General features: G+C 43.2%; 1 protein-coding gene across 5 annotated transcripts in view; it reads left to right on the top strand.

The window, feature by feature from the left end:
* The first annotated feature begins 3908 nt into the window (after positions 1–3908).
* Slc24a2 (solute carrier family 24 member 2) overlaps positions 3909–12961 on the top strand; it is a 241184-nt gene continuing 232131 nt past the window's right edge. Inside the window, exons 1-2 of one of the 5 annotated variants that reach the window (XM_013348256.2) lie at positions 3909–4214; positions 6406–7494. In XM_013348256.2, the coding sequence (XP_013203710.1) occupies positions 6559–7494 (936 nt within the window). In that variant the 5' untranslated portion in view covers positions 3909–4214; positions 6406–6558. The remainder of the gene's footprint in view (positions 4215–6405; positions 7495–12961) is intronic. The other 4 variants (XM_005352706.2, XM_013348255.2, XM_005352704.2 and 1 more) reach the window with 4 other exon arrangements.

Here is a 12961-nt window from a genome sequence, read left to right as displayed (position 1 = left end):
ATGTCTTCCAAAGGAGACAGAGGGGGCTGGAGAGATGGCTCAGTGGTTAAGAGCACTGCCTGCTTTTCCAAAGGGCCTGAGTTCAATTCCCGGCAACCACATGGTGGCTCACAACCATCTATAAAGAGGTCTGGTGCCCTCTTCTGGCCTGCAGACATGCACACAGACAGAATATTGTATACATAATAAATAAATAAATATTTTTTTTAAAAAAACTAATACTGAAATTGTGAAAATAAGTAGCCAAAGTAACAAATTTCTAGTGGTGGAATTAGAGTCAGAGTGACTTAGTGACACCTGAGAATTCTGTTTTAGCTTTGTTAATTCAAGTGTGGCCCATGATTTTTGAAAGTATTATATTAGTTTTTGAAAGGCTGCTATAGAATTACTAAGAGAGCCAACTACTCTTAGCTGGTAATTACTAACCACTCCCACTAACTCTATATTCAAACAAAGTGCTAGTTAATACAAGGGTGAGCATGATGTCAAGCAATGTTTACATGTATGTAGTGTATATTTAAAATTTTTAAATGATTATCTAAAGAGGTTCATTATCGACTCTCGACAAAGGAGTTGATCAAGCTTCTGTTTTGACAACTCAGGTTTTCTCAGGAATGTCCCTTTCTCGATGATCAAGCAACAAGTGGGAGGATATAGCTGTCCTTTGGCTCTGGCTTCAGGGAATGTGGCATAGACCAGTGAAGGCTCTCCATCACTATGGAAATGCACTTCCAGCCTTCTCGATTTTCACGGCAGCTCACTGTCAAGTTCTTGTGCAGCTGCCAAATTAAGATACTTTGAAGCTGTCAAATGCTGTTAGCTGCTCATTCAACACCCATTCCTCCTTGTCTGCTTCAAACAAAGCCCCACTTCTTTAAAACTTGAGTATGAACCCACTTAAGAAATATTTCATACTCCCTTACAGCTAAGTGTAACCATGACCAAGTGGTGGCCATTCACATGGAGATGTGTTATGACAGCATCCTTCTATAAATAAAAAGGGAAACTTCAACAAGGAAGTCTCGTTTTTTTTCCCCCTTCATTATTCCTTATTCTTGTCTGGAATTCAGACATATTACCCCCCCAAAGGCAACAACTCTGTAGCACTGAAGATAAAAGCTATCCATTAAGATGAGAGAGTATAGACTTTTGAATTCTAAGGCTGGTATCATAGAGCTATCAGACAAATGCTAGACAGTATGTTTCCAGGTTTCTTTTTGAGAAAAATAAAGTCTTGTTTGGTTAAGCTGTGGAAGCTGAGTTTCTGCCACAATCAGCCAAGTGTGAACCCAGACAGTACAGCCTGCAGACACAGGTCTTCATCTGAACCCCATTCCCCTTTCTGCCAAATGGAGAGTTGGTGACCCCTCCGGGCTAACGTTGAAGGGAATTGAACAACACGATAGAGGTCCTGGTAGGAAGCGGTGTGCCGTAACTACATTTGTAAGTTTTCTAGCTAGCTTCAAACACAGAGATCCTCTTGCTTCTGTCTTTTGAGGTTTAAGTGCTATGTGATACTATTTCTGAGAAGACATTAACAAACAGCAATTTTACCCCAGATAGGAATCAATGGCAGGCCAAAGATACTAACTATCTTAGTTAGTTTCTATTGCTGTAAAGAGACACTATGACCATGGCAACTCTTATAACAACAAAAACATTTAATTGAGGTGGCGGCTTACGGTTTGAGAGGTTTAATCCATTATCAACATGGTGGAGAGCATGGCAGTGTGCAGGCAGACATGGTGCTGGAAAAGGAGCTGTATATGCTGATTTGCAGACAACAGGAAGTAGACTGAGCATCACACTCTGTGAAGTTTGAGCAAGTGAGACCTCAAGGCCTCTCCGACAGTGACACACTTCCTACAAGACCACACCTCCAAAAGGTGCCAATCTCTTTGGGAGCCATTTTCTTTCAAACCACCACAACCACTAAAGTCCAGTTTGGTCAACCAATGAGGTTTATTTGTGACTCTTACAGAAATATGGTTGAGGGGTTAACTGCAGGACTGAAAATAACTCAGGCACTGCTACATCATCAAAACCCTACACCACCATGGGAGACAGTTCACAAAAGCTTGGTACTTGAACTGCACTCCACAGCCTGGAGACAGATGAACAGTTTGGAGGATGTTTGTCATTCGTTTTGTCTGAGCTTCTTCTGGGAGACTTGGTCAGTCTTTTTTCTTCAGGAAACTTGAGCAGATCTCTGCCTCTTCCAAGTTACTTGGCTAATATCTTCTTCTTCCTGGTGGCTGGTCTGGTCTAGCCTCTTTCTAGACAGCTAAGCTTGAACCTTGTCTTATCTGTGAGTCTTCCCTTAGTTGGTCTGAGAGTGTCCCTCAGGAGTCTTTAACACTTATACACTCTTAGGTGGAGAGTAGTAAATTTGATCTGTTTCAGGGACTTCCTGAAGCCATCTTAGGTTGTTTATGCCTGGTCTTGAGGCCTTTAGCTGCTTCCCTGCAGGATGGAGTATTTCACTTCCCCTTAGAATAGCAGTTGGTTCACTTTCCTGTAAACTTCCTGTCTTAAACTATCCAGTTGCTCAGCCTCCCTTTTCACACCCTATTTTAAATTTCCAACAAAAATGAAAGGTTGGAATGTCAGAGGAAACTACTGCACAGCTAACAAGTTTAGGCTATTCTCACTTTCCTATTCTTGGTGTCTGCTGCCTGGGGAAGATCGGGATTATTCAGTCAATAGAGTCAAAAGCAAGGGAAGCGAAGCTGAATGGGATATACTCAGGTTCCATTTGTATAAAACTTTGTAGACTAGATGTATGATTGTTTTCTTCTTTCTAAAGTATTTTTGCAATATGAAATGGTTCTCTCTGCCATCAGCAGTTACCAATCTGTTGGGTTGTTTTGGAAACATTATGAACTTCTGTTAATGGGCCTGAAGCAACTGCAATAATCTCCTGATGTTGAAGTTGACTCATCATGATCAATGTGAGTCTATCTGGGTCATCTCTGGAGTCTTCCTTGACACAGTCTTAGGTTAACTGCTTTCTTCCTTCTCCTCTGGGTTTGTGAATAAAATGGAGTGTTGTCTGAGATTTGCTGGGAAAGGGTGCCTGCAGGTACAATGCACAACTAGCCAGGTAGTCAATAATTTTGCAAGGTTGTGATGGCCCCATAAAGCCTTGCTGTGTTCTTTTCTTACATCTGTGAATGTTTGAAATTTCCCAGAACAAAAAGTAAAGGTTTTTTTTTTTTTTTTTTAAGTTCAGCCCATGACTTTCAAAATAAAACCCAAGGTTTCCCTTTACTTGGCAAGACAACCCTGAAGGTCTGAGTGAACCTCTGTGGGCTGCAGAGACAGAAAGATGGCATGCAAAAAGGGTCCTTAGTGCACAGAAAACCTCCACGGTTTCCCAGGTTGGGTCCTCCTCATCCATCAGGTTAAAAAATGTTTCCCTCAACAACTAGCTTGTTCCACCTCCTATTAATTGGCCCAGACTCTTGACTTGTTCACCAGAGAGCTGGACTCAATTTCCCCTGGTTAAAGGGTCTTTGCAAACAAGGTAGGGGGAAACGCAGAGTTGGAAATCTGGAGGCAAAACATGAGTCTTGTCAGGGACACCAAAGTGACCCCAGTGTCTTGGGTCATAAAGGTAACAAACGGTTTGCCTGTAGAACTAAAGACCCTTCACTTTCTCATCATTGTAAAACAGAGACTTCAGTTCCCTCTGACAGAGAGCCGTGCCCCCGAGGCCTGTACTTTTCTAAACACCATCTTTTCCACCTTTGCATAGTAAAGAGAGATCAATTCTTATTCCTGCAGATGATTGGAGAGGAGGTGGCCACTACAGGCGACCCCAAACTTAACAGCACTTTCGGGCTTCGGGAATCGGGTGCTGCAGGGACCTGTACGATTTCTCCTTTGTGCCCTTGCCTTCCTGCACACCCTGACCGGGTCCCCACTGCAGAGAAATCTGACAGGCGGCAACGGCGGGCGTGGCCCGCGCAAGAGGCGCGCAGGGCGGGAGGGCGCCAAGCTGCGGCTACTCCCGCGCCGCCGAGAGGGAGGGGCCCAACACCGCCCGCCAGCCCAGCTCGCGCCACCACTCGCCGCTGCTCACTGTCCCCACAAGCCCAGATCCAGCCGGTGAAGGCGACCGCCAGCACTAGTCCGGGGCCCGGGCGCGAGAGGCGGAGGCCGGAGGAGGCGGCCCGAGCGGCCAGGCGTGCGAGCCCTGCTCACCGGTGCGGGTAAGTGCGGGTCTCCGGCTCTGCGTCCTCCTAGCTGCTGGTCCCCCGGCGGGTCTTGCGCATCGTACTGCTCCGCCACAGGCTCACAGGTGGCCCCGCAGCGGACGTGGCGCCCCAGGCCCAGCTCCTAGTTAGCCAACTCTCTCCGCTCGGGGGCGCGGGTTGCCAGCCCCTATGTGGCCCACTCGGGCTCGTCCCGGAGCTAAGGCACCAGCAAGATCCTGACTTAGGAAGGGATGAGCAAAGACCCCCCCTCCCACACACACACACACACACACACACACACACACGACTAGCTATTCGGGGTTAAAAACAATGGAGCAAGCTTCACCCCGAAAGCATCCCAGCTTCCGGCTTGCAGGTGGGGTCCAGCTATTTTTTCGTTTTATTTTCTTATTGACCATCCATGGAAAAAGTTTAAGATCATTCAAGGCAAAGTTGGGGCGCAGCTGGGGGGCACATCCCAGACATCAGAGCAGAGGATTTACAGAGCTCACCCTAGAGCTGATCTTACACCCTAGCAGTCCAGCCCTGCTGCTAGCCCTGACCCCGCACTGTGACAATCCCTAGAGCGCTGCGAGTCGCTTAATCACGGGTGCAAAGCATAGACATCTGCAGCCTGCCTGGGCATCCGATGGGCTAGGGTTATCTGAGGAGCAGTGGCAACGCAACCTGCGTTGACTGCTGGTCTTGCTCTGCTCCAGCTAATCCCACTGTATAAGTGGCCTGTGTTTAATTAGCTTATTTTACACCTGAAGTGATCTCGGCGAATGCTCCGAAAATAAAACTATTGGCACCAAAAAAGAAAACAAAAACAGGAAATTTAGAGGCTTGTTTAGAAAGAGAATCTTGACTGTAGGAGCAGGCGTGTGGGGTACTCTACCCACCTCTTCCGTAGACTAACGAATCAAAACTCTGCTCTGCGTATCTGGCATAAAGGATAGGTGTTGGGGCTACTGGGGGAGGGTTTTATGGACAGAGGTGTTGCTGCAACTTGCATGTTGTTTACGAAATACATACTTGGTCTCTCAAGATAGCCTCCTGGTCATGTCCCTGGGCTGAGCTTTATTTAAGCTATAGAGAATAAGACTAAAGGGTTCTGGTTGTTGCTGTTCCGAAGCTCCAACTGAAAACAGTATTTATATGCTTTAAGAAAACAGTTTGTTCATGTCGACATTACATTTCTTGATTTTTCTTTTCTTTCTTTCTTTTTCTTTCATAAACTTAAATATTTAAAGAGCAGGTTTTCTGTATCTGTATGAGACACAATCATGAAAAATATTATCCTGGGATTATTATGTGAAAAGAAAAGCAGTATTACCTCCTCCCCAAACCACCCTTTCCAAATGATAGGTTCAATCAGAAAATGCACCGAATTACATAATTGTTCTAGAAGAAAACATAATGGATAATGGTCAGTTGTCAAGAACTTAGTTCTGAAAGAAGTGGGGCCATTTTAACACTGAGCGATGTTGCATGGCTTCAAATGGATGATTTGACTTTCACCTATAAATTTTTTATATTTACACACATCTCAGCTGTCTAACCCTGGCATCAGATGTGTTGAAATATTTACTTGGTTTATACATGTGTGGTTATGAGTCCATTCTAGATACCACTTCTTCTTCCAAGTGCTGCTTTTGTTCTAATTATCTTAAAGCAATTTGTGAGGTCGCAGTTCAGTGATAACGCTATTATCTGGAGTGTCTGAGGCTCTGAATGCAATCCTCAGTACCTTCCCCACAACACATGCATGCACACGTACATATACACATCTGTGCAAAAAAGCAATTCTGGTTGGCAAGGGTTTAATTGTCTATAACTATCCCAATATATTGGTGCGTGCTAAGGGCACATATTACTTTTGCAAAGAACCTGAGTTTGGTTCCCAACACCCATGTTGGATAAATCACAACTGCTTGTACCTCCAATTCCAGGAGATCCTAGGGCCTCTTCTGGACTCCTGGGGCCCCCCGCACGCACATGTGCACATACTCACACACAGACATACATCACTAAAATTAAAAGAAACCTTTAGAAAATAAAATAAAGAAACTGAGGCACAGATAAGTTAAGTAACTTACCTTGTGAACACATACTATAGGACAAGACTTTATTGTATTTGCAGTTATTTTTATAGAAACATAAGATTTTGGTGACCTACTTACCTTGGTTGTTGTTCTTATTTAAGCATAGCTGGTGAAATCTTTCCGTGAAGAAGAAGGATACCTGATCATAAACGTGTCCCACAAGCACAATTAACCAGGAAGCAAGGAACAGTATGACAGAACCATCTAGCCGAGTCTGAAGTGTGAAGACCACCATATCTACCAGAAGACCCAGGATGATGGATCTGCACCAAAGTACCACAGTCAGGTTGCTGGAGAAATGGAGCTCCAATGAGCCACCATCTGGCTGCCGGAGACATTATCATGCCAGAAAAAAACTGAAGCTAATTCGGGTCATTGGCCTTGTCATGGGCCTGGTCGCTGTGAGCACTGTCCCATTTTCAATCAGTGCCTTTACTGAGACAGACACTCAGAGCCACACAGGAGAATCCAGTGATGTGAGTGGCCCTAGGGTAGCCCAGGGCCACCATCAAAGAACTCTCTTAGATTTTAATGACAAGTTGCTAGATGATGCCACACAGCCACCCGCTTCTCAGGAAGACAAAGCCGAGAACAGCACCGACCATGCCCAGGGAGACTACCCAAGGGACATCTTCTCCCTAGAGGAGCGCAGGAAAGGCGCCATCATCCTCCATGTCATCGGCATGATCTACATGTTCATAGCCTTAGCCATCGTCTGTGATGAGTTCTTTGTTCCTTCCTTGACTGTCATCACTGAAAAACTGGGCATCTCTGATGATGTGGCCGGAGCCACCTTCATGGCTGCAGGCGGGTCAGCCCCAGAACTTTTCACGTCTCTTATAGGGGTCTTCATTGCTCACAGCAACGTTGGCATAGGCACCATTGTAGGTTCCGCCGTGTTCAATATCCTCTTTGTTATTGGCATGTGTGCTCTGTTTTCTAGAGAAATCTTAAACCTGACATGGTGGCCGCTCTTTCGGGATGTGTCCTTCTACATCGTCGACTTGATCATGTTGATCATATTTTTCCTGGATAACGTCATCATGTGGTGGGAAAGCTTGCTGCTCTTAACAGCTTATTTCGGCTATGTGGTTTTCATGAAGTTCAACGTCCAAGTAGAAGGATGGGTGAAGCAAATGTTAAGTCGCAATAAAGTTGTCAAGGTGACAGCACCAGAAGCCCAACCAAAGGTCAGTGGAAGTAGGCTCTACTAACCGCTTTCTTAGCTATCATTCTGAAGGCAGATGTCTTGGCAGTTGGCAGCTTGCTTTTGTTTTCGTGTGTGTTTGTTTTGGTTTGTTTTTTCCTATACTGATCTTTGAGCTATCGTGGTAACAGATTGCATCCTGCAGTTTTGTGAAGGCCAATGAAAATGACAGCAGAAAATTTAAATTGGGGGGGGGACGTTGTTCTATAAGTGTACCAAGTTTCCACGCTACTATGGAGTTAAAAAGGACAATGTAAATACAGACTCCCAAGGCAGACTCAGCATTGACTCGTTTTTTAGGAAAATGGACCCAGTGATTTTGTGAGCAACTTAATTTTTATAGGCAGGTTCTTAGCAAGTGACAGGATTTTGTTTTTGAGAATAGCATATGGTGGAAGAACAAGAGCCATCTCTTTAAAGGGATCGTTTTTAGGGGAGAAAGTTTGCTGTGCTCTCCAGCAGCAGCTTGGGCTTAACAGTAGTCTGGCTTCCACTACAATGGCCATAACTATGTGTCCTTTTTTTAAGTCAGTCCTATTTCATGGTGCTGGGACTGAACCCGGTGTCTCTCATGTTACTAGGCGAGCACCCTGAGACCTAGTGACCCCCAGACCTATGCCTATTTTTTTGATCCTAGTGATCTTCTTTGCAATGGATCAGAAGCATCTGTAGAGGAAGTCACTGGCAGCCCTGGCACCCGCCACTGTGCTGCAGTAGCCCATCTTGCACACCGTAATAAACATGACCCAAACTACTTTCACAGCAGAACTTGAGGGGATGTTGCTTAACTAGGAAGGATATTTGTAAAAATCTTAAAAGAAAAAATATAACTTTGAAAGAAAAACAATGGAGGAATAGCATCAATGAATTTTAATGTAGTTTCATAATTATGCAGCATTCTGATTTATAGCCTAAATATAAAAATGCCATCTTCAGATGTGGTTTTAAACAGAAACCCCAAGTTCATAACAGAAACTTTTCATGTTTGCATATGGGAAATTTTTCGCACATATAAAATAAATGCTTGAGTCGTGGTAGGAGATTTAATCATAAAGAGAAGAAAAATGATACTATCTTAGTTAAATTTGCATTATTCCTTTATAGACTGGGTTGATGATCATTGTTTTCATAGTAACCGCAGAGTAAAAGCAGAGTGAAAAAAAAGTCACTAGCAATACCTACACAGTAGATAGAGTATACATTAAAACATGCAAAGAGAAATGTTTTAATCATTTTTATCATGTACTGATATGTGTCAATGGGTACACAGGCCAAACCATGTGTGTCAGTCAGAGGACATCTTTGTGGACTTTGATTCTTTTTTCATCTGTATTTGGATTCAGGGAATCATCCTGGTTACCAGGTTTTTGTCACAAATACCTTAACCTGTTGAGATATCTCTCTGGTCCAGGACACATTTACACTATATAAATCTAACATTTATTTCTGTGTGTGCTCGTTGAGAACTGTGGTTTATAAAGTTGTTTTGCACAATATATAGCAAGCATGCATTCGCTTGTGACAGCTGAGGACATGCCCTTCAAGGCATTGGACAAGGACATTTTATTTATGCTCTGTGCTCTACCTTAATAACAAAAAGGATGTTGCTTGGCCTCTCTTCAAGCATGTTAGAATGATTTGCTTAGCACTTTGTGGTCTGTTTCAATCAGAGTACTGGGCAGTTCTCAATAAAAGCCATATTTTTGAGAAGCAGGGAAGTGATCTGACACTCTAGAAATACCCCAGGCACATCAACAGTAAAAAGTTTTTTGAGGAACTATGCCCTGGGATTCTTTTTATGCTACAGTGGACCTTCTTTACTTCGACACATCCTTGGTTGAAAACTGTGTTGGCCACATTTGCCAATGATGTCGGAACTCAGAGTTTGTGTTTGATTTTAATCAGGTTCAGAATGCAACTGGCTTTGTACATGTGGGAAATAACTTTTTAAACGCAAGCCACAGAGTGCACTCAGTCAGTTATAATCTGTGCACCACAGTAGAGCTAGTAGAGTTTTTACCTCCCTAATTAGATGATTGTCATGTCACCTCTGATCATATACACGTCAGTAATTCAGATTGACATTTCTTACTTGGTGTTTTTCATATCCATAATTTTATTCTTAATTCTGTGTTCTTTTCAAATTGGAAATTCTGGGTATAGCTTAATTTTATCATGAAGATATTGGTTATAATCGTAAATATTTCCACATGTGTCAATTCTCTTATAGTCCTTTCATGCCCCACATTTTTAATTTACTCCATTCAATCATCATCATTTCTTTTGGCATTTGATCACTAATTAGAGTAGATGGTCTGTTTGTTTTTGTTTTTTTTTTTTTTTTTTTTTTTTTTTCCTTAACAGAGCTCTGTCTTGCTTGAGCACAGTCATACATTTTTCAAGAGGAATGGTTCCTAAGAGCCTGATTCCCTTCAGGAAACTGTACCAAGTCAATTTCTCTATAGAATTACTGCTGGAACTTCGCAGTAATTGCAGCCCTTCTCACCTTCCAGGTTTCAGAATCTTGGAGAGCTTGCTCCCCAGCTCTGAGCAAGGCTGCCTCAGGATGGCTGCTTTGAGTATAACCATTTGCCCTTTGCTGTGCTGAGCTCACTGTGACCCAAATACAGGTGTCAGTGTTCTGTTGCTATCTGGACATTTAGAAAGAGAGTCCCTACACTGACTGTAGCTCACTGACGTCTCCATAAGAAGAAGTCTGCTATATAGGTCTCTAGAGAGCAAATACCGGCATGTTTTTTTTTTTTTTTTTATAAGCTCATTTTGCTGCCTTGCTTTTGCAATTACGGGGCAGGAGGGTTTGAGAGTGTGGAGAAAATACAATTTAGGTAACCTCACACAGATTATCAGATGGTCCTTGCCCATCAGCACTTCTGGGCTGAACACAGTGAAATGACTTTCAAATGACTCACTTCAATAAGGAAGGTGGAAATCTTAATTTGGTTCCATGATGGACGACCGGATCTGTGCCAGGAAGCAATGGGCTGTGAACATGGAGAAGTTGGGAATTCTTTTCCTAAAGTGTTCCTGCCCCATGTGTACTTTTCAGGCTTTTTTTAAAAATGTTTGACTTTCAATTTCCTTTAGTGATACCGCTACCATCTTTAAAAAGCTCCATAGTGTCATGACATGATACGGAGACCCGGACAGGAAAGATTTTGCTCTGTCATTTTTAATTAATTCTTTGAGAGTTTCATACAGTAAAATTTGATCATATTATCCCCCCCCTCAATTTTCTCCGTTCTGACCCCTCTTTGTTACCTACCCAACTTCGTGTCCTTGTTTTTAATCCTTAGAGATCAATTTGTGCTGCTCAATATTCTTGGAAGTGTGGTCTTCCACTGAAAGGATACATATGTTTCCTTCAGGGCTAAGCATTCTTCCATCTCTTATGCTCTGCACCATGGCCAGCCGAGGGTCTCTGTGTTAATTGCCTTCTATTGCAAATTGAAGCTTCTCCAGTGAGGACTGAGAGATGCATTGATCTATATGTATAACAGTGAGTCATTAAGGATTGGTTTAATATTCTATCCATTTAGCAAAATCATAGTAGGAAGTACTCTAGGGCTTTCACTTACCTGGCCACAGGTACCAGGTATAGGTTTCATCTTGGGGAGGGAGAATAAAATCCAACAAAAAAGGGGGTGCTTGGTTACTCCTGTGATATTGGTGCCATTATTACACCAGTGTGTCTATCTTGCCAGGCCAGTTATTATTGTAGCTTATGGGGTTTACAGTGGAGTATAACTGCTGATTTGTTTTCTCCTCGAGTAGCCTTCCTAGTGCTTTTCAGAACTATGAGAACTGGCCAGCAGAGACGAAGTTTCCAGACCAGTAGCAGTTTGATTTCGCTTTCTTCTGTGACTCACGCATATGGCGTCTTTAGAAATAGGATCTTATAGTCACTCTGGGGTGGATAGCCAAGAGCATAAGAAATAGCATGTAATATTTGGGGGTCTATGAGACCTCTATGGCCAGTGACTACAAAGAAATAACCCATTCCTGGTGCTGGGCTTTCTGTTTGATAGCCTGTGGTGCCTAGTGGAGGCATTGTGTCCCTGCTATGGATAACTCCATCTTCTCTCTCAATGTTTGTGTATTTATAATAGGAAGCGTCCACTGCAGTAGCTTTCTCGGTGACTTTTTGGAAAGATTTTTAGTGTTATTTATCCATCTCTGTACTTCCTCCTCTACCATATTCACTGTTCTCCCTACCCCAGTTTAACCCGTCCCGTTTCATTACTCCCTTCTAACCCTCTATACTGATACATTCTATCTCCCCTCCCGTGAAACCTGTCCCACAAGTCCCCTGAGTCCCCTGACTTCCCTGGGTATCAGGAAAGAATTTTAAACTCTATCTGTGTAGCAAGCATCTAGTATCATCCTTGGCATATGTGACAAGTGTGGCTTGTTCGGTATATGTTGGTTTTCTTCTTTTGCTGTTCCATTCTTAAATGCAAAGTGAATCAGAATGAGTGATTCCAGGTTTGATTTACAAAAGCATTCCTTGAAGGTTGAATTCACTTCAGTGGCTCACTGGGCCAAACAGGTTGCCATACCTCTCAAGGGGATGGATTTACCATGTCATGACGCTCATAAATCTAGTTGGTGTACCATGAATATCTGTGGTTCCCGTGTTAGCATAAACTCCAAGGAAACCACATCTTTGTCCTGAAGTTTTGTTGACTAGAATTTTTCTTGAAATCAGGAGACCATTTGGGAGGAACTCAGAAATATCTGTACTGAGAGTAACTTCTTTTTAAGGCATTTTTGGCTATAAAGACCGGGACCCTTTTCTCCTAGCCCCTTCCTAGCTGGCTAGTCAGACATTTGGATGGTACAAACTGTAGCGCTGTCTCTTTTTGGGACATGCAGACCTCGTGGGAAGCATCGGATTTGGCGGCTGAGATCTGGTTTTGATGTGTCACTGTACTAGGCTGTCACTGGCCCAGAAAGCAGCTGTCCATGGTATTTAACTTCTTAGACTTGGCGCACTAATCTGACAGCAAGTCAGCTGAGTCCTAATCAAGGGAGTGAGCCAAATAAAGACTCTGAAAGCAGCCAAGTGAGAAGCTCTGGGCTCAAGTCATCCGGGCTCACTGCACTTCACTCAACCTGAGTGCTCCTCGAAGTTGACAACAGTTTTTGCAGTTGGAATTATTAGTTACATTCCTGGGAAAATGAGAATTGAAATATGATAAATATTCCTTACTTAGTTCTCTCATTAAATCGTAACTAATTTTATAAACACCCATGTGTAGCCCAAAGCTTGCTTAAGATTCAGAATGTGTTAGAAAACTCAAGCCCTCTCAAACCTAGTATATAAATTACTAAAGCTGACGTACACACCGCAAGGAAGTCAAGACCCTTCTTAGGATGTAAATAAAAGGGTTTTACTTCTTCCCATCCTCCTCTTCCTCCCTCTCTCCCTC

This window comes from Microtus ochrogaster, chromosome 10, assembly GCF_000317375.1.
Source record: "Microtus ochrogaster isolate Prairie Vole_2 chromosome 10, MicOch1.0, whole genome shotgun sequence".
NCBI lineage: Eukaryota > Metazoa > Chordata > Mammalia > Rodentia > Cricetidae > Microtus > Microtus ochrogaster.
Note: the sequence above shows the minus strand (reverse complement) of the source record. Positions and strands in the feature narration are given on the sequence as shown.